This window comes from Macrobrachium nipponense, chromosome 15, assembly GCF_015104395.2.
Source record: "Macrobrachium nipponense isolate FS-2020 chromosome 15, ASM1510439v2, whole genome shotgun sequence".
Lineage (NCBI taxonomy): Eukaryota > Metazoa > Arthropoda > Malacostraca > Decapoda > Palaemonidae > Macrobrachium > Macrobrachium nipponense.
The window spans coordinates 64,389,367-64,410,981 of NC_087208.1; the positions used below are offsets into that span (position 1 = coordinate 64,389,367).

General features: G+C 37.5%; 1 protein-coding gene across 5 annotated transcripts in view; it reads right to left on the reverse strand.

Moving 5' to 3' along the window:
* LOC135195020 (activating transcription factor 7-interacting protein 1-like) overlaps positions 1-18,905 on the reverse strand; it is a 249,497-nt gene extending 230,592 nt beyond the window's left edge. For 2 of the 5 annotated variants that reach the window (XM_064221317.1, XM_064221316.1), the window contains exon 1: positions 17,528-18,903. In XM_064221317.1, coding sequence (XP_064077387.1) covers positions 17,528-18,751 — 1,224 coding nt within the window. In that variant the 5' untranslated portion in view covers positions 18,752-18,903. Of the gene's footprint in view, positions 1-900; positions 984-13,331; positions 13,472-17,527 lie in introns of those variants that run through there. The other 3 variants (XM_064221318.1, XM_064221320.1, XM_064221319.1) reach the window with 3 other exon arrangements.
* Positions 18,906-21,615: the final 2,710 nt, after the last annotated feature.

A 21,615-nucleotide genomic window follows, 5' to 3' on the forward strand; every position in this document is an offset into this window, starting at 1 on the left:
GATTGCTAGTCCCATAATAGACTATTCATTCAAGTTAGGGTAAATAGCTATATAATATATATATATGTATATATATAAATGTCTTTTACTGCAATACAACAGTATAATATGAAGATAAAATGCCCATAGAACACTATTTTAGCGTTGCAACCATATATTTAGAGCACTTCCTTCTGTGCTCCTGATCACTGCTAAAATATGGACATATGATGTCTTACAAGAGTATATATACAAAAACATATGTAGGGGAGGCAGTAAAGGCAAAAATCACAAGGAAATGGTTCAATTTCCACCTTTCCTGGGTCACCAACAGAGACTTACTGCTACACCTACATAAGTTTTTGTATATATACTCTTGTAAGACATCCTATGTCCATATTTTACCAGTGATCAGGAACATAGAAGGAAGTTTGTTTGTTTGTATGGTGTTTTCACGTTGCATGGAACCAGAGGTTATTCAGCTACGGGACCAACGGCTTTACGTGACTTCCGAACAACGTTGAGAGTGAACTTATATCACCCGAAATACACATCTCTAACCCCTCAGTGGAATGGCCGAGAATCGAACTCGCGGCCACCGAGGTGGCAGGCCAAGACCATACCAATCACGCCACGCACAGAAGGAAGTGCTTGAAAGATATGGTTGCAACATTAAAATAGTGTTTTATGGGCCTTTTATCTTCATATATATATATATATATATATATATATATAGTATATATATATATATATATATATATATATATATTCATACATACATATATTATATATATACATCATACATACATACACACACACACATATATATATAATATATATATATAACATTTACCAATAAAATACACAGCCATATAAAAGAAACTTTCCACAACCAACGCACTGTTAATTCCAACCACCTACCAATAACAAGAACAGCAACAACAAATCCTTCCTCTGTTCAGGTTGGACGCCATTATTCATCTAAAGCGTTGAAACCGCAACTCTTCGCCAATATTGGATGAATCGTAATTCATTTTACTTTTTTTTTTTGGCGAAGTAATTAACCGAGCGCAGCCAATCTTCCTGCCACTGTAGAAAGAAGTTCGGATGAAATTTGGCCAACCGTATTAAAGGCTGGGAACTTTTTTTGTCGTGCGTTTCGACTCTTGATTTAACCTTTGGTGAAAAATAGTATATACGACCTTCAACCGGTAGGTGATGAAAGCCAAATTCTCTGAAATGACGGGGAGGGGGAGAGGGAGGGGGAGAGGGAGGGGGTTAGAGGATACACGAATTTCATACTATAACACACCGATGCCTAATAATTCCTGGCAAAAACAGGTCGAAACGTTCTCACTTGCTTCTTGAAATCTATTCAATTGATATACTGACGCTCCTAGCCAAGTCTAAGAAAAACCTTGCTCTTAGCATTATTTACAATAGTTAAAAAAAAAACACTTTATATTTAGTATGAAAACTGGAAACTACTATCACAAGTAAAAAAAAAAACTGCAAGGAAAAACCTTGTTTTATCCACGTTAAGTATTTTGTCCGAATCATTATGAAATATATTTCATTGTGTTTAGAACAGTCATACCAATCGTATCAACAGAATATGTATAAATACCGTGATTTTACAAATTATATGCGTGAGTGAGAGGAATTTGGCTTATCTAATGTTATCAGATTGTCATCTGTTCAATTAAAATTTTTCCTGTTAAAATAAGAAGACGTTATTTCAAAGTTAGCAAATGAAATATATAAAAAATATCATATAATCTATAAGTTCCTTAAAATAAATACATTTCGCTTGACTGTAGGGTGGTGAAATGCTTTGAAGTGTGCGGTTCGGTTGGCACCCCTGGAACACCGAATTGAGGAGACTGGTGTTGATGCGCGATACCTTATAAATCTTACATATGCCAATTTTCTTTTTAAAATCCTGAAAAAAAACTCAAATTGACAGAATATTTTTATAAATATGAAGGAGACGTCAGTTAGATGAAATAAGGAAATTGGGAATATAAATATATTTTACAAATAAATGGTTTAATGGGAGTCAGATGTGCCTAATGAATGCAAAGTGGTAACAAGTGTGAACGGAGTTATCAGTGCTTTTGGTAGTTTCGCTAAATTATCAGGGTGTGAATAGCATTCATATGCTGAAAATGGCAAGAAAACACCACTTTTACTATTTATGGGATAAACATGATTTACTGTTGTTTTTCTTTGTGTACGAAAGACTATACTGACTTGTTTTTAGATGTGGTTGGTCTTTAATTATAGTCTAAAGCATTTACTGAACTTTTATTAGTGGATATTTTTCTACTATTAGAAGTTTTTTAATGTTACGTTTCAACCTCTTACTCACTACGGATACCAATAATATATGAAAACATTATATATTTCGGTTCTACCTCATTATGAAGAGTATAAACATTTTTCTCTCAAGGAGTGACTCATTCAGTCCACAACCATGCGGTTTCAAAATGTGGTCAAATGGACAATATAATAAGACCATTCAACACTGGAATGATCAATGATATGCTTGCATAACAGCTGCAAAAGAAAATATCATTGGTCATGAAAATATGATTGCATATAAAAGTCTATTAACAAAAATAATCAGTAATTTATATGAAACTCCTCTTTTCACGGAGCAGAGGAGGATCAGTAGGCCAAGCCATACATTTATAGATTAATCTTCATCTTTCTATATTCTGTATACGATAAAAAAAACAAAAGTTTACAAAACAAATAGTTTTGTTATCACTCTGAATACGTAAAAAATTTGCAAACTTCTTGTACCAACCGGTAAAACTAAAAAAGAAAAATACACTCCAGATCTCCCAATAAAATGATGTCGGGTGTCGGGGGGGGGGTGGGGGGGGGGCAAAAAAAAAATGTTCTTGAATAAAAAAAAAAAAAGCATAACCATCGAAAGAAAAATAATTATTTAAATTTCCTTTACGTACGAATAATATATAGCTAGGATAATAGATTTAATGTCAATTTCCCAGTTACTGAAAAACTGTCACCGCGGAGCATCATCTGTGTATTGAATGGTAGGGCCTACCGACCGAATAGTTGCCAGATACCGCTTGCGGGAGAGGAACGTGTGTGAGGTAATGGTGCATGATCGCAGAAGATGGAGAAGACTAATAACAAACAGCGGCCCAATATAAAGATGAGAAAAGCTAAAGATAAATAAGAAGACCGCTTGCTGTAGCTATAGGCCTTGTGTCTGAACGGCGTAGTTACGCTACGTAGTCGACGTTCGTTTCTAATAGAGGTACTGAATTCATTTTTTTACAGCAAGTAGTGCACCTGATGAGTAACTATACACAGCAAGTTTCATCTAAGTCGGCGCAGAAATAAATGCACAAAAATTAAAATTGGCATTTTCGACAAAAAAAAAAGCTAAAAAATGTCAGTCAAACTTAAATAACTCGGTAACTATTTGACCTAAGGTTATGGACTTTTTTTCTGAAATTAATGTCATTATTGAAAAAAAAAAATAAGATAATTCATTGATCTAAGTGTAATGAATTATGTTCTGGCATGTTACCAAGTTATCCTGGTAAATTTTTTCGCAAATATTTCCCTTCTACTTGAATATGAAAATTGCATTGAGTTAGTTTTCATCCTAAAGGCATTTGCTATCTTACATATTTAGTAAAAGTGTAGATAAATCGCGTTAAAGTTTATGCTGCAATTCATATTACCATTCAGTACGATGTTTAGTTACCAATTGATTATTTCTTTTCGAGAACAAAATAAAATACAGATTTACAACGAAACTCCGTATGAAGCTGCGCTTGCACAGTATATACGTCGTCTCTTACAATGTAAACAAGCACTTCTGTCATTAGATAATTTACAAAAATATTTTTAAAAGTACTAAAAACTTCCGTATGGCTTTGAAACTTTAGGACAGTGTTACCAACCTGGCAGTTGCACTATGAAATAATTGGTAGGAGAGGGTGCATAGCAAAATGGGAAGAATGATAATATGATCGGAGGGTACGGACAGGGGCTATATATGAGACCTGCATGAAATTTCGCTAGTGGACTCAAGATTTTTTTTCCCCAGAAAACCTACTTTGAAATTAATAGGCCCATATTCGACATTTTATGCATCACCATTTCAAAGGTTTTGTGAAAATTTGGTGCTGATGAATTATGTTCACGCTAGGCAAATACTTTACCCATCACCATATTTATTAGGCCTAATGTTTAGACCACTCACCGGTGGGACTATAGCCAATATTGCCTTGAAACTTCTACCATTATGCTCATATAGCCTTATTGTGCTGGCATTGGTTAGACGGGTCACTTTTTAAAATTTTAGTTTGGGTGCAGTAAATACATCATTACTCAACGTAACCTACATTTCGTTTTCGTTAAATTTGGGAGTAGAAAAAAAAATCCACAGCACACGCCATATTTGTCAGCTTAATCCTTAGTACGGGTCGCTATTTCATTTTCTTCTAATGTTGCTACTAGCCCATATTACATAGCAGATCTTCCCGCCACCTTATGTAAGTACCTTGTATTTCAGCCTAATTAGGACTCCCCTGTCGAAGAGCTGCACGCCTGATGAACATCCGGACAACAACCTCCCAGCTGGCCCCCCCCCCCCCCCAACCCCCCCCCCCCCCCCCCCAACATTATTCAGAACGCCTTGAGTTTCGATGATTAACCTGTTTATCCATAATGTCTGTTATTGACCTCAGATACCGCCCGAGAATGTTTACTTCTCACAACTTCACCGTGCCATTTGTCATATATTTAAGATTTAACTAGTACATCCTTCTACTCTCCAACGCATATCTCTAGGTACCTATATATCTTTATCTCTAGCCCCCCTCTAGTTTCTGCTATCAGAACGATGTCATATGCAAACCAGATTTAGTGGCTTAGTCACTGGGAGAGTTCTTTGTATTGACAGCAACTTGGGTGCATATCGACCACGTCTTCCCCTTGTTCACAGACGCTCTTGAGAGAGAGAGAGTTAAGAGTAAGTGTAGACTGTGTCTGGAAATACACTGCGTAGATGAGTGCTAGATGTCCAAAACTGAGAAGCCATTTACATTAAGCTAAAGTGACTTATCTCTCTATCTTTCTTACTCTCCAGCCGGGAGATAGTTGGAAGTGGCTGTCGACATACGTATATTTATTGGGGATGGGAGGGGAAAGGGGGGGGGGGGGTGTTATGCGTATGCGCGAGGAAACTTGGGGGGGTATTTCAAAACACATTGCTGAAAGCTTCTTGCAACCATTAAAGTTTTATGCAGAGTATTAATATCTAAAGTCTCGCAGATTTACATTTCCTTAGTACTATATTTAGTGTATATGTACGTTCTTATAATATCTACCAACAATGTTCGATATTTTTCCAGCATCTATTTCAAATGAAAGAGTTAGGCCTACTGATTGATGTCTGAAAGAATATATACTTTTGCATCGGTCTATAAATGTTTTTTTTTCTTTTCTTTTTTAACGCTGGAGTACTAGTGCTATATAATAATACTGTACATCATTGTTTTTTTTTTTTTTTAATCAAATACAATGTTTATTATAGAAATAATTATGTTGAATATTTCATTTCTTAAGCATAAACATAGAATTGTCGGTGCTACTCTGGCTTATTACGTACGTGTCACACCTCCGAGGTGCTAGTACTAAACATGAAGGAAACTCAATACGACGCCGTGTTTAGTGCTCGCTCCTCCGGGATCAAAGACATCGTTTATTAATATAATTTGTCGACCACGCAACACAGAAATGGGTGTATATAATACTTTAACCCTCGAGGGGCTAGTACCAAACGCGGCGTCCCATTGCGCTTCCGTGTTGCGTATGAAGGTTAAAAAAAAAAAAAAAATCTATCCTAACTCACCAAAACCTGGTTGTGATGCAATGACTGGCCCACGCCTTTCAGGTTACAACTGAAACCACCCTTATTTCGAACCCCTAAGTTTAAGAACAAAATGGCTCATAGATGTATTAAATTTAATTCTGAAAATCATTGAAGATGTAGTACTAGCCATGTGAACAAGTAGAGCAATGGTTATTTTAGCTTACTCGATGAGAAAGCGCTAACTACAAACTAATTTGTAAGCTGGAGGTCGATCACGCCTTGTTTATTTGGCATAGGCCTATAATTTATTGGTGTTACTTCGGCTTATCTAAAAGGCGGAAGCTCCTTGGGGACGCCATTTTGTGTATTACTTTGCCCCTCCTAAGGTATCAAAGTTTATTTATATCATCCGCATTTTCTATTAAGTGATAATTGTCGACAACACAATATAAAAAGGTGGCTTGTTATGTAATGTTGGCAATTTTACCGGAAGGGACTCGTTAAAACCTGGGCGTTCCAAGGGGACTGTTCCTAACCGGATTGGGAAACCTTAGTTAAACCTGGCGTTCCAAGGGCTCCTCCGCCATGTAGATAGCAAGCCAAACTTCGGTGAAACAATAACTTGAACACCAAGTTGGTTTCCTACCTTTGAACACCAAGTTACTTTCCCTAAACCTTGAAAACAAACAAAGTTACTTTCCCTACCCTGAACCGCCAAGTTGCTTTCCTACCTTGAACACCAAGTTGCTTTCCTACCTTGAACACAAAAGTTTTTTTGGCCCTTTTTTTTTTTTCCCCCCCCTTAAAACCTTGAATACAAAATTAAGCGTTGCTTTCCTACCTTGAACCTAACCCCATTTGGTTTCCTACCTTAAAAACACCAAGTTGCTTTCCTACCTTTGAACACCAAGTTGCTTTCCTAAGATGATGAATAATAGTAACTATACCTTGTGTGTTTATCAGCACAGACGCAGCCTAAACAGGACTGGAGTAATGGGCTCCGGAGACAATTTCTTCACTTGGCCAGGGAGCAACTGAATGTGCTAGAACAACGTCTACCAGCAAGCATTGCCAACCGCTGCAATGCCACGTGTCATTAAATTATTTACCACACGATATATTTCAAAATGTTTCAATTAGCCAGCGTTTTATGGTACTTGCGTACGGATAGCAATTCTGATCTGCTGAGAGAATTCATGCTTTCAGCTTGAATCCGGGAGCAATTCCTGCTGCGTGTGATTGGCCTAAAAGAAAAATTCAAGTTGTATCCTCACCTTGCCTGCCTGCCCTGGTCCGAAAATAGCCGGCGTTTGGGTGAATGCAGCCGTTAGTGAAAGACATTCGAAATACTTTTATAACGATGATGACCGAGGAGAGAGAGGAGAGAGAGAGAGCGAGAGCTAGAGAGGAGAAGAGAAGAAGGAGAAGAGAGAGAGAGAGATTCTCCCGAGATTCCCCAGGGGTAGGGGAAAGCCTCTCCTATAACAGCCTTAAGGTCCACATAGGACAGTGGTGTCCTTGTAAAAGCTCAAACGTGTAATTGAAGTAGTCCTTTATTTCAGCAAAGTCACAAACGTTCTGTAAAAAAAAAAAAAAAACAAAAAAAAAAAATAAATCTAATAACTAATAAAAGTTCAAATGGCTCCGTCATTCATTCCTCCATTACTATCACAATCTGTAAGACTTCTCGAAGCATTTTTTTGCTTTGGCTAAAGCAACATCGGCCTAATAACCTGGTGTTTAAAAGTTGCTCTAGTCAGTTTTTCTTCACATTGCTCTCCGTCTCTTCATTTTCTTGACAAAGGTAGCTGTATTGCGAATTGAAAGGAGTATCACAAATTACTCAGGACAATTTCTCTTTTGTAAAAAAACAAATCTGTCACTACATAATGAACATTACGGTAAAAAAAAAAAAAACAAAAAAAAAAAAAAAAAAAAAAAAAAAAAGGGTAAGGGGGAAACTCCAACGTAAAAAGATTGCATTTAAAAAGACTTTCCTTGAATTTCCGTGAAAGCTCACGTATCATCAAAAGTTGTTTTTATGTGGTTTACTACAACAGGCAATGTGGTAACTGGTTATATGTACTTCCAACCTGTTTATACAAGTTGGGCCTATTAAAACTGTTTAAAACAATTTAAGTTAATTATACTTCTGCCTTTAAGTATTTAAATGGAAGCACGAACGAATAGCGCAATACCAAGGGGCGAGGTTTCCTGGCTGGCAAATTTAACACTTATTCTTATCTAAAGTATGAGACTAACTTAAACAGGAATTCCCTGGAGAAAAATTATCAAAAACGCTAATACGTTCAAGAGTACATATCAATTTTATTTCATACGGGGGCCAGTAAGAAAATTGAAAGAAAGTGATGCCTATGCTCATAGCCAAATGTTTGCCCACTGGCAGACGCAGTGCAGGGGTTAATTTTCTAATCCTGCATTTTTCATTATCTTGTACAGCATTGTGCTATAATTTACAGTTGGTTTAGATCAAGAGACAGTGTTTGATTGTTTGTTAGTTTTTTTTTTTTTTACTTATTGTGCTATGGGATAAAGTACGCGTTCACATTTTCCGTGGTTGTTCAAAAAACTTGATTTGCCAAAAAGTGAAACCCTCCAGATGTAAGAAATAGTTGACAGGACCCCTCAATTTCAAGTTGCTAAGTTTTGTTCATGATGACAATACACTGCAAATAACTAGTAATCCTATAGCACCATTATGAATGTAAAGCCGACTTATTGTTTTTCTTTCTAACGAAAACACAAAGCGCATGTATTCATTGGCTCCAAAACCATACCTTCTTCGGTGGAAATGCTAACCAGTTGGCTCCACTGTTGGGGTCGGATTGCTGCCGTAAAATTCGCTGGGTATATTAGGCGGGCACCCTGGTTCGGGTAAAATCGAAAGTACGGGACTAATTAATGTCCCAACTTCTTATAGACCGTTGGAAGTCAATTCAATTGTTAATGACCTGAACTCACTTTTGTAAAAATTTTTGTGAAATCAAACATTGTGTAACTCTGCTACTGGTACACAAAAGACTATGGAGTTAAAACCAAGGTCATATTTCAAACAGTTTCATGTTTAGGATAAAAACAGGTAACCTACATCGTCTAGATATACTGAAAGCACATTGTGGGTTCTCATTGGGTAAAATAAAACCTTAGTTATGCACAAAATGTTGTAAGCCTACATAATGCCTAAAGTCAAGTAAAGTTTTTCATGAGAAGTCAAGTTTAGATATTTAATGGGTCAAAATTTAATAAATGTTGTACCAATTCCTCCCTAGAACTTTTTTGTTGTACTTTTACTACTCTCCTCTTACTATCAATTAATAAATGGGCCCAAGCTTCATTTAAAAAACAAATACTTTTCTATGCCTCTCAAACAAAAAATTGGTCTGGGGAGGGAGTTGGATAAGAATATTAAAAAAACAATTATGGGGTAACTTTCAATGGGAAACAAAACTCGAAAGCTTACATAAAATAACAAAAAACCTGTTTCTTTCTTCTGGAAAAAACATATGAGGCATTTTGTGCTATCTGCCTTGCACCCTCTGTTATAACATTTATTTTATATTTCATGGTTTAATTAAACTGTTCAGCAAATAAAAATATGAAAATGAATGCACACCAATACACTTTATGGCTTTGAGTTAATTATTCTCTTCAATTTGGTAATATTAAGTTAAAAATTTGTTAAATGAACTAAAATACAAATTGTTAAAATGCATTTCCTGGTTCTGTTTAATCAGTAACGTTGCTAGCCCTGAAAAGCCATGGCTTTGTTGACCAGATTATGTTCCCATAACTCAAAACTAATACCAAGTATTCCATTCACAAAAATAAAATAAATAAACTAAAAAATAAACTAAAATAACCTACTTACCTAACGGGTAAAACAATGCAGGGGGGGGGGTGTCCGCTAATCTTAAAAGGCTTCTACCAGCAAATAAGGTAATCTCATGTCTATGATAGGCAAGGCTACACAAAAAGCAACAAATTAGGCTATTTACCAAAAGGTTAGGTCACATCCTACAGTTGGGAGACTATTTTAAGTGAAAATATCCTATAAGGGAAACACATTAAACTTAACTTGTTCCAGAATTTAAAAACTATACTCATTTACAAGCTACATAACCAAGTTATTGGATATCAGTTAGAGCAAAATAGAGCTAGAACTCTACAGATATGAATACTGAAACTTTTTTTTAAATTTATTTATTTATTTTCTTTTGCCATTTTCCATCCTCAAATACTACTATGGGTCCTGCACTTCTTCTGAAACAATAATAGCACGGTAGTACATGGTAATACAAAAATATAAACTAATACTATAACTAGAAAAAGGAATTAAATTTACTGCTTGTACATTAGGGCCTTTCCAATTCCAAGCCTACACAGGTACTGCGGCACTGTTTTCTACTACATGGCGTTACCATATTTATCAACGTGACTACCTGAGCAAGTGCTTCATGCTTGGCTATCTCTGATTTTATAAATGAAAGGTCAACCTTTGTGCCATGAAGACCCCAACAAGCTAATCCAACCATGCTACCTAATCCTTGCTTGAAAATTTGATATAATCTTGATGAAATACTGTCATGACGTAAAATGTAAATTATTGAGGGGTTACCATAACCATAGTGGTCATTTTTACCCTTTCTAAGTTACTGTGGGAAAATCAAATAAGCTATTATGCTTCACGTTAGGTTAAGTTAGGGCAGGGTAGGTTAGTCAAGCTGTACTTTCATTGTGCACATAAATCTAGATTAGAGGTGTATAATAATGTCTGGCATGAAAATCATAATTTCCAAACAAAACTGCCAAAGATTTTCTGCTTATACAAAATTCAATATAGACCAGATGAGTAGAATTCAAGTTAGCCTAACCATGCTTCATGCCACAAGATGCGAGATCGCAATTCTGGATACTAATTACAATTCTGGATACTAATTAAGTTTCTATAGCATTATCGTAGTCCAACCCATACCAACTCCTAATATTGGACTTCATTAACTCTTAAAAATATACCACGTACACGAAGGGGAACCGTTATTGTACACAATCAATTTCGGGGCATTCCAAGATTGATACTGGCTACTTGCATTGACGAAATTTATATACCTTGAGCACTTCGAACAGTAATTAACCTTAATTAACTTTCTTTTCCATTTGAGGGGGTGTGATGGGGGTGAGAGGGATACACCCTGTGTCGTCACCAAAAACCCTATTCGTCACCAAGATTAGTCCATTGTCAAATCTGTTTTGTCACCATTAAGCCCACTTTCCTTAGACTGCGATAATACACCTCCAACCTCTCTCTCTCTCTCGTGTTGTGCGTCGTTTTTTCACTAATTAAGAGCGTTCACTACAGTATAGCCTATTATTTTAATGGGTTTAAGCGTTCCACTGAAATTATGCTCCATTGTAAGATAAACTAATAAACTGTTCAAAAAGTTTTTTTCCCCAAAAAACAACTTTTATCATAAAGTTAATGACATACAATTAATTAGAGGGAAGGGAAGAGGGTATGGAGGGAGGGAGGGAATAACGAGTGTTGGGGCAGTCACACTCGCTCTGAAGAGTCTAAATGTCTACCTGGCACTGCCAGGTTCGCCTGAAACGATGTTTTATAAGGTCTGAAATGGATAGATGGAGAGACAATCTAATCCATTGACTCGATTTTACTTGTTAAGGCGTTCACTACAGTATACCATCTTTAAGGGTGTAGTAGCGTTCCGCTGAAATTATGCAATGTAGTAAGACAAATGTAATAAACTGTTAAAATGATAAAGTGTTTGTCCTCCAGAACAAATGTTTTACGAGTCAGTTTGACCAACTGTTGCATTTCAATATCTTTGTGGTGACGAATTGGCTCAAATGATGGTGACGAAACGGGTTTAAAAAATGGTGAGGAACCGGACAGGTGACGAAAAGGGCATATCCCGGTGAAGGAGGTGGGAGGTAGAATATGATTCCCATGGCGAAAAATGACGCCTGCAACGCTTGCCGAATCATTATAAAAAACTAGAATTGCTCTTACTTCATGGATCAGTTATTATGCTTAAATGATAAATAATTAATAATATGCATTTCGTAATGACAAAATTTTTTGCCCTAAGGCCATTTGCCAAATTCTGATGATTTGGCTTTAGCATCTTGTAGCATAGCCTACGTGCTAGCCCTGTTGTCCGGGCCTAGTCTACGCTTATAATAATAGGTTTCATAACACAGCAAATAATGGCACAAGTCATCCCATGGATGAAATACAATACAACTAATATCACTATACTCGGTTTTTTCTATCTGTCCACCTGCCTGTGGTGTTTGCGTATGGTAACACTGCGTCCCAGGCTTTAAGATAGTTACATTCAACAATAATAATAATGTCCTATTTCGATTATTAACGGTGTAATTAGCTTACAGTAAATTATTAAAGCACTTTTCAGTTGCATATGTACACCCAGATGTCCTTTTATTTACCTATAACTTACACATAGCATAACTATCTAAAGGCCGGGACGCAGTGTTACCATACGCAAATACCACAGGCGGTTGGACAGATGGAAAAAAACAAGAGTACTATAGTTCGTCATCCGTCCAGTGTACTAAACTGTCGTCGGTTAAGAGGGTGCTAGATAGGCTTAGTCTTCCGGTAGGGGAAGGGGGGGGGGGGGGATTGCCGATCTTTGGCTGGGAGATGTGGTTATTTTTCGGAAGACTTCATTACTATTCCGCGGCTGCCTAGACTATGGCAGTTGCGGTTTTACTATGCAGTTTTACCTCCTGAACAAGAATTTAAATAATATTTATTCGGACGACTGTAATTCACCCCCAGGGTCAAACATATAAAAAAAATATATAAATAGTAAATAACCTGCGCAAATGCTTAATACTAACCGAGAAAAACAAACAAAATTGCTACTTACACGGATAGACTACTGGTCGCCCTACAGAGCAAATAGGGCAAAATGGTAACCAGTAAACACCACTAGGGGTTAATCTAAGCAATAGTGACGCGTCAGGCATTTCTTTGGAAATAGAAGGTTCCTACAGTATTTTGATTGCTTATTAACAATTTACCGTTAGTTTTTGGTGGTCGATTGTAATTAACCTGTAATTTACAATTTACCTTAGAACTCTATCCTACGGTAAGGGGGACCCGTTGGGCATGCAGGGTTTTAGATGGGACATAGTAGTAAGTAGGCCTAGAGGAAGCCGGTTCCTCGTGGTTTGCTCCTTTCTCGAACCTGAAGGAACTCTAATTAGTGAAAATGTCTTACTTTCCCTTTTTAATACACAAAAACATCATACTTTTCCTTTTAAAGACTTGCCATGACAGTAGTGATCTCGAGCATCAGCTTACGACGCGTGCCCTGGTGAGGAGTATAATTACTTACAACAATGCTGAGCACACAAGTAGCCCTGCCCTTAGGGATATGAATACTCTTTGATCAGAAACGTCAACTGTTCAGTTGTTACTTACCGTTAAAATCACATATTTGATCAATATTTTCGAGTTCGGCATGGTGGACGTCGACAACGATTAGAAACACACAGACAATATCCAGTCACTACCAAGCGTCGCAAGGACAACGACAAACTAACGACACTAAGCTGCTGAAGTGACACAAGAACGCAAACTAATATTGTGCACTTTCCGTAAATCATCGTACATCTTAATGATTAATTGGCACCTATCTTCCCTTTTCATCTTAAGCTCGAATTTAGAACATCTTCATTTATTAACAAAGTCCAACTGAATTAACCGCAAATGAACATAGCCATTTTTAGTCATTTGGGAATTGAATTTTTATCAAGTGATGTCTGGTAACTGTTGTAAACACCAGGCAAATGTTGGAGGGTCTGTATGTAGGTAGTACACAAGAAAAGGCCTGGTTGGAATTTACATAAAAAAATCTAATTTAAGTGAAAATGTATATAAGTGGGAAAAAGGCTGAAGTAGACAATAGGGCATCTCAAAAGGTAACCGGGGAAAGATATCATACAGGAAAATGCGAGTAAATTTCCAGTGAGAAAGAACACTTCCTGAGATATATAATTGCGAACTAGTGCCATGTTATGTAGTAAACGGTCGCATATATCAAAAGCGGTAGGGGGCAGAATATTTTTTTAAATGTGTATAGGAGGAAACATAGTACTACCTCATTTTTCCTAATTAACGAAAAACGAGTTGTTAACATATCGCTGATGAGGCTAGTTTATTGTAAGTCGGTTTAATCTCATCTGTCCACCCGCGGGTGAAGATGTGGCACATGCGCGGAACTAGTGATTGGCTGAAAGGCAATGTTTCCGATATCGTTAGCGTATTTTGAAGAATATTGAAACTTCGATTATACATTGAATGTTTACATAGATATAAGAACCCTCACACCTTATTATATAAATCATGAACATCCCGAATTCTATCGATAATATGCCTTTACAAGCTCAAGAAAGACGAGCTTGTCTCAAACAATCTAGTCATATGAAACGCCAACGAACGATGGGCTTTCACAGTTATGCTTCATCTCATTGGTATAGCACAGGCTAAACATAGACCGATGCCCATAAAGTGTCCAGATCACAAGATGACCTTATCAGTCAAGCTTCATTCTATGTACAATTTCACTGCATGCTTATAAAAAACCAATTCATTATGATAACAAAATACTTAAACCTGATAAATAACCTTTAAATGTTGTTGACCGCTAGAAAAAGCACTGGCATGCAAAAGATAGGCAATTATTGATTCGTTAGATATTTCATTTTACTGGCCCTTCAGTTTAAGCACGTTTTCAAGTCATGTCAGTCAAAATTACTTTTTCTTATTACCTTTATGTACTCATTCTATTATGGTATCATTCCTATGCCTTTAAAAACAGTCTAGGCTAACCTTTTGTTCTGTGTGTCAACACACAAAGAATGAGAACTCAATGAGATTTCAGTCTTTTGCCCGATAAGTCATTTACCAAAATACTCCTGAAATTGCCCAGTCACTGAGGTATTATATGATTTTCAATTTGAAAAAATAAATTATGTAAATTTGTAAATTATTACGCATAGAAAACCGCAATACCATTGCCATGCATTATCTGAAATTTCCCGCCCTCTACGGCACCTAGTTTGCAGTAGCGTTCTTTCCGCCTACCTAAGTCACTCATAGACAATTTTATTATATGCTATTTCGGATATTAGCCTACGCATGCAATTTACTCGAAAGTATTAAAATACCTTTTATTCCACCTCTCATAGAGATATGTCTTTTTATTTACCTACAATGAGATAAAACATAATTATGAAAAGCGCATCGTTCGTTTGTGTTTAGTCTGCACAGACTGTACTTTTATTGTTTTATTATCGATATAAATCGGAATGTTTATGATCTATATAAGAATGTGTGAGGGTTCTTTGTAAATACAAGTATTCAGATGTATTAACGAAAAAATATTTCGCATTTTATCACAGTGAGCCTACGCTACCTTCCGGAAACATTGATTTCAGCCAGTCGAGACTAGCTATGTGTATGCCACATCTGCCTAAAACCTACGTTTGGCAAGTCGACAGATGGAGTGAAATAGTCTAGACTATGAAATGTCTATTAGCTGTGATTGTTCATTGGAATAGACACAAACACACACAACACATATATAGTACGATTATTCAGTAATCTTCCTGTTTAAAAAGACTACCATAACAAGGTAGAACGTTCAGTTCTGAGCAAGTCTCTACGGATAAGATTAAGATTGCAACCCCATAACCTTTTCTTGACCCTTGCCTAGGTGGTACTAATTCACAATTTCACAGTCACAACTAGCCAACTGCTGGATGGTAGCTGGGAATCAAACCACATACCTTACAAATGCAAGTCTAGTGCTCTGGCAGTGAGTACGGCTTTATATAATATATATATATATATATATATATATATATATATATACATATATATATAAAAAAAAAAAAAAAAAAAAAAAAAAAAAAAAAAAAAAAAAAAAATATATATATATGAACAAAAGTTAACGATTGCTAACGTTAAAATATGTACAGATGACACCTAATGGTCTGGGAACATTAGGCAGAAGATAAGTGTTCATTTGGTTATCATTGTTAATCAATATCTTCATGGATAAAGTAATGACAGCTACAACCATAGCTACAAATGGAGCGTGGAGTGGCTGTAGTTTAAGGATGATAATGTTAGCTGTAGAATGCAAGGATATTGCAGGACCTAATAAGCAAAAGTTTGGAAGCAAGGTTGGAGTGTATAATGCATTAATATGCCAGCTCTCCTCAATGGAAGTAAAGGTTGGATGCTAACTATGAATGGGAGATAAACGTGGACGTTAATGAGACAAACCATCTGCGTATTATGTGTAGAGTATGGAGTGAAAGAGCGAGGAAAGCAAATACAAAAATGGGTTGAAAATAACATAGGTGAAATAATGGATGAGAATGCTAATTCGGAAACCCCAGGAGGTAGGAAGTGGGTCAGACCAAGGAAGAGATGTTGAAACATAAGAGCAAGGGCCTGAGTATGCAGAGAGAGAGAGAGAGAAAGAAAGTGAGAGAGATAAGTGCCATAGTTGGATTGGATTATAGAGTTTAGGCCAAAGGCCAAGCACTTGGCCCTATGAGGTCATTCAGCGCTGAAAGAGAAATTGAGAGTAAAGGAGGTTTGAAAGGTGTAACAGGCTGGAATAGGAGAGGATGGATAGCAGGATGGAAGAAAGAGAATATGTAAGTGACACAGTGTCTGTGTGTAAGGGGGCTGATGAACTGCTGGTGACACAAAGGATGTTTGTAGCTTATCGATTAAACCAGAGAAGAGGTGTTTAGTGAGCGCTGGCTTTGCTTTCTCTTTTGCATACAAGTTATAAACCGGAATTAAAGGGAAGAGTCTTAACCACGTTACCCAAAAGATTTGTCAGTGAATACAATAACAACAAAAAACTAAACAAAGTCAGTGCTTATATTTATGTAGCTGAAATTTATTATATGATCCATGCACACATTAAATCATATATATATATATTATATATATATATATATATATATATAATCTTATAGGTGAAAGAATGACAAATGCAGTATCAAAGGAAACTATCATATATATATATATATATATATATATATATATATATATATAGATATAAATATATATATAGTAATCATAATAATATATATATATATTATTTAACATATATATATATATATATATATATATATATATATAAATATATCTATATATATAATATATATAATATATATCTATATATATATATATATATATATATATATATAATATAGATATATATATCTATATATATATATACTTATAGGTACAAGAATGACAAATGCTTGCATCAAAGGAAACTATTCAATAGCTGTACAGAAGAGATAATTTCTGATTGAATAACTCCAGCGTCGAGTAAGAAAGTGGAAGTCTTGCAAACTTGGTAGTCAATTTTCGTCCTTTTTTCCAAGTTATGGTTAGTTATTTACGTTCCCGCCTCTCTCCTCTTTCTCGATTTCATTGCATCAATAGGTTAGAATAAGGATATACATTTTCGCTTACAATATCGTAAGATTTTGTGTTAGAGTAGAGAGAGAGAGAGAGAGACTCCCACTCTCCTACTGTACCAATAGAACTCGACAAGAACCAAAGGATGATGTGATAGTCACCGAAGTACTACTGTTTTCTGTCCCATTGCCCAGAGCGAGTTCGTCGGCGTAAGCCTGATCGATTGCAGCCGTCTTTAGCCCGTCGTCAGGCGGCGCGTCCTTCGAGCTCCTCAGTAGGGTCTGAGAAGTCTTGCCCTCGCGAATGTGCTCCTGCCCTAGGCTCTCATCTTCCTCTGTCGCCTCCCCTTGGGCGTTGGCGTCATTTGTTGAAAGTTCGTTGCAGATGTCGCAGATGAACTGCCTTGGGGCCTCGAAAGCCATGTCGTAATCTCTCGTGAAGACCGTTCTGTAGAACCTCTCCGAGACCTTCGGTTCATCTCGATAGTTTTCGTCCATCCAGGTGCAATATTGCCCATGAATGCCCTTGATGCTGCCCCCCGCCTCCAGGTGCTTCTTTTGGGAACTTCCGCAGCGATCACATCGGATGGACGTCGCCGGGAGAGACTGGATGTGCTCGTGCACGTGATTCAGTCTGGCGCCCTTGATGGCCCTCACGTTGGGTTTTTTCCCTCGGCGGTCCCCTGGGGTGGTGCCAGTGTCAGAGGCGTGCCTCTTCTCCAGGACCACGAGCAATTTCCTCTCCTTGATGCCATGGATGGATTTGAACGCTTCCCGGCACACGATGAAGGTCTTGCCGTGCTGGATCGTGTAGATATGGTTCTTGCGGGTGCTCGCTGCCGCGTGTTTCTTCCTCTTCACGGGGGCGTCTTGGATGAGCGCCTGCAGGTAGTCGTTCTGACTGTTGTAGTCACCCAGCTTCCAAAAATTCTCGAAAATTGTCTGCACGTTCTCGTAGCCGATCTTCCCGAAGCACCCATCTCTGCAGGGTGGGCCTAGTTCTCTCGCCGGCATCACTTTTTTCGATTTGACACTGATGTATTCCTCCCCGGAATTCCGTTTCCTCTTCGACACATCCTGCGCCCACTCGTTCCGTTCACGGGACAGAATTTTCTTTTTCCCTGTGCCGTCCTCGTGAGGACTGTCATGAGCAATATCAACCCCATCGTCTTGCTCACCACCAGTGACCCCGCCCCCTCCATCATCACTCATACTCTCGTCAGCGAGAGCACTGTCATCACCACCATCCGATTTCTGTGATACGATTTCCTTTTTGTCAACAGTATTATGATCAGCACCACTAATCCCACCGAGATCAATATGTTTGAACTCATAATTTCCCTCGCTGTCGCCGGAGGCCCCGGCTACCTCCCCATCACTCGCCATGGCTCTCTTCCCACGAACGGCAACAACGAACACTATAGGAACACTCGAATAACCCCCCAATTCGGAAGAAGCACAGAAGCAAGACGAAGCAGCGTGTGAAGCGTAAGACAAAGGAAAATGGCGGCTCTAAAACCCGCCCGGTTCTCTCTCCCGCTCACAGCTGAGCAAGGGGACGATATGCGTGGAAATATCGGATATCTTGGCCGAACAGCCAGCAGCCAGCCAGCCGCTGTCTCTCCCACCACACATACCTCACGGTTTGTGTTGTCTTTATACATTTTCTTGCCCGCCACTGGCCGACATATGTCGTTTTATGCGATTGTCTCGTGCGGCATTTTTCCCTACGGAAAACAAACCAAACGTCCAGCGAAAGAGGGCGGGAGGCGACATCGCCGCAAATTGTCGAAAAAGCATAAAATCAAGCATCAAACCGCTCTTTGGATCCAGTGACGCTCTCGTCCGTTTTCTTTGACCTGTCTGTTTTGCAACATATATTTGCACAAGTGTTTGTGTCTATATGTGCGATGATGCCATGACAAACTCAGATGAGATGCAAACGTGGTGACATTCTCATACATAAAAACGCTCATGCATTCTTACGAACGCGTATTTATAAACACGCAGAGGCATTTCAACCGAGCTTGTGAAATGACACGGTTACCCATAAACGGTTCATTCCTAAACGCCTAACGTGATTTCTGTTATTAAAGCGTAAGGGTGCCCTCGGCTCTGCTGAAATGTTGACACAACAGACAAACAGACACAGTATGTGACAGAATGGACTGTGGGGACGATGGATAATAACAAGGAGAAAGAATATGAATTATTATGGGTCTAACAGATAAAGCATTGGCATAAGGAGAGATCGAGAGGCAAAGTGGCAACAAGAATAAGGACGATCAAAGGGAGTATGAATAGTATTAATCAAGAAAAAAGATAAGAGGGGAATGAAGACAAGAGAAGGAAGGAGTAAGAGGAGAAGGTGGAAGCCAGAGAAGGGAGTATATAGTACTAGAGGTTTAGGAGCGGGAGGAGGAGGTGAGAGGAAAAAAATACGGAGCGAAACAGAAAGAATCAGGACACAAAAGAAAGGGAGAGAAAAATGAAAAGGAAGATAAGAAGAAGAAGAAAAGGAAAAAGAGTGGATGATTCCCGCTCTCAGGCAAGCGTACGATTGGGAGTATGAGGGCAGTGGGTCCCCTTTGCACATTTCTGTTCATATAAGCATTCTGGATGAGAGTGTATGTAATGCTTGTTTATCGTGTTCCGGGGTGATATATATATATATATATATATATATATATATATATATATATATATAGCAAAGTTAAACACTGTATCCGTGTTCTAATATGTTGTAGGAAGCCCACTAAAATTCGGAAAAAATTGAGTTTTTTATTTAAGCTATCGGAGAGTACATTCTCTCCCTCTTTCAGAAAGAGAAATAAAAGTTACATAAACTGAAAACAACGGTCAAGGTAAAAGAAATAACATACAAGCATATGGTTGTATTAGAATAACTGCCCTACGGTGGTTTGCCAATCTTGTTTAACAACTTAGCTACACTAACTACATGCTTTGTCATAATTGCATTACAGAAAAGGTCCAGTTTAAAATTACTCATATATATTCATAGCGTCAACATTTTGGATTAGAATAGATTCTAAAAGTTTTCTTTTTTCAGTGTTATTAACAACCTTTATGATTTTCATTTTGTCTAGGTTAACCATATGATTTTTACTTTGTCTATGTTGAAACAGGGCGTTTAAATAAAAATTTCAATTTTTTCCGAATTTTAGTGGGCTTCCTACACTATATATATATAATATATATATATATATATATATATATATATATATATATATATATATATATATATATATACATACGTATATAAACTTCGTGAAGTAATGATGACATGAAATAGCGTTGCAAAAACTCTACGTTAATTGTGCATAAGATTTCGGTTTCTTAAAAAGTATACAGTGTTTTTTTATGGGCATGTCCAGCTTCATTTCCCGGTAGGAGGGGTGGTGCCATCAGTGCACCTCATGTGGTGCACTGTAGGCATTACTTAAGGATCTTTGCAGCGTCCCCACGTCCCCTTACTACAACCCCCTTCATTCCTTTTACTGTATCTCCATTCATACTCCCTTTCTTCCATCTTCCTTTCCACTCTCTCCTAACAACTGAGAGGTTTTCCTCCTGTTAAGCCTTTTGAACTTTTATACCGTCAATTTCCGTTTCAGCGCTGAATGACCTCTTAGGTCCCAATGCAGAATGTTAAACATTGCAACTGGGCCCTACCAAAAGAAAAATGACCTCTCCCAAAGTGTAATCACCTGTTACCAGTCAGAAGTATCGTCTTTGGTTAGCTCCTCGTTGGACGTGTGGGCTACGCGCTCGCCTACCGATTCGATAGCCGCGAGTTCGATTCTCCGCTCTGCCATCGTGGAATCAGAGGAATTTATTTCTGGTGATTAGAAATTCATTTCTCGATACAATGTGATTCGGATCCCACAATAAGATGTAGGTCCCGTTGCTAGGTAACCAATTGGTTCCAAGCTACGTAGGAATTATCTAATCGTTCGGGCCAGCCCTAGGAGAGCTGTTAATCAGCTCAGTCAGTGGTCTGGTTAAACTGAGATATATTTAACAATCTTTTGTTAAATTTTCGTTATAATCTAAACACAACTTTTTGCATAATCCTGCTTAAAAACAAATCTCATTATACTTTCGTTGGAAATAATAATAATGATAATAATAAAGTTATTCTGTCCATTAATATCTGAAAACTAAATCCAATTTCACTCAGCATTTCATTCAGGATACTTTTTATAAAAAAAAAAAAAAAAAAAATTCAT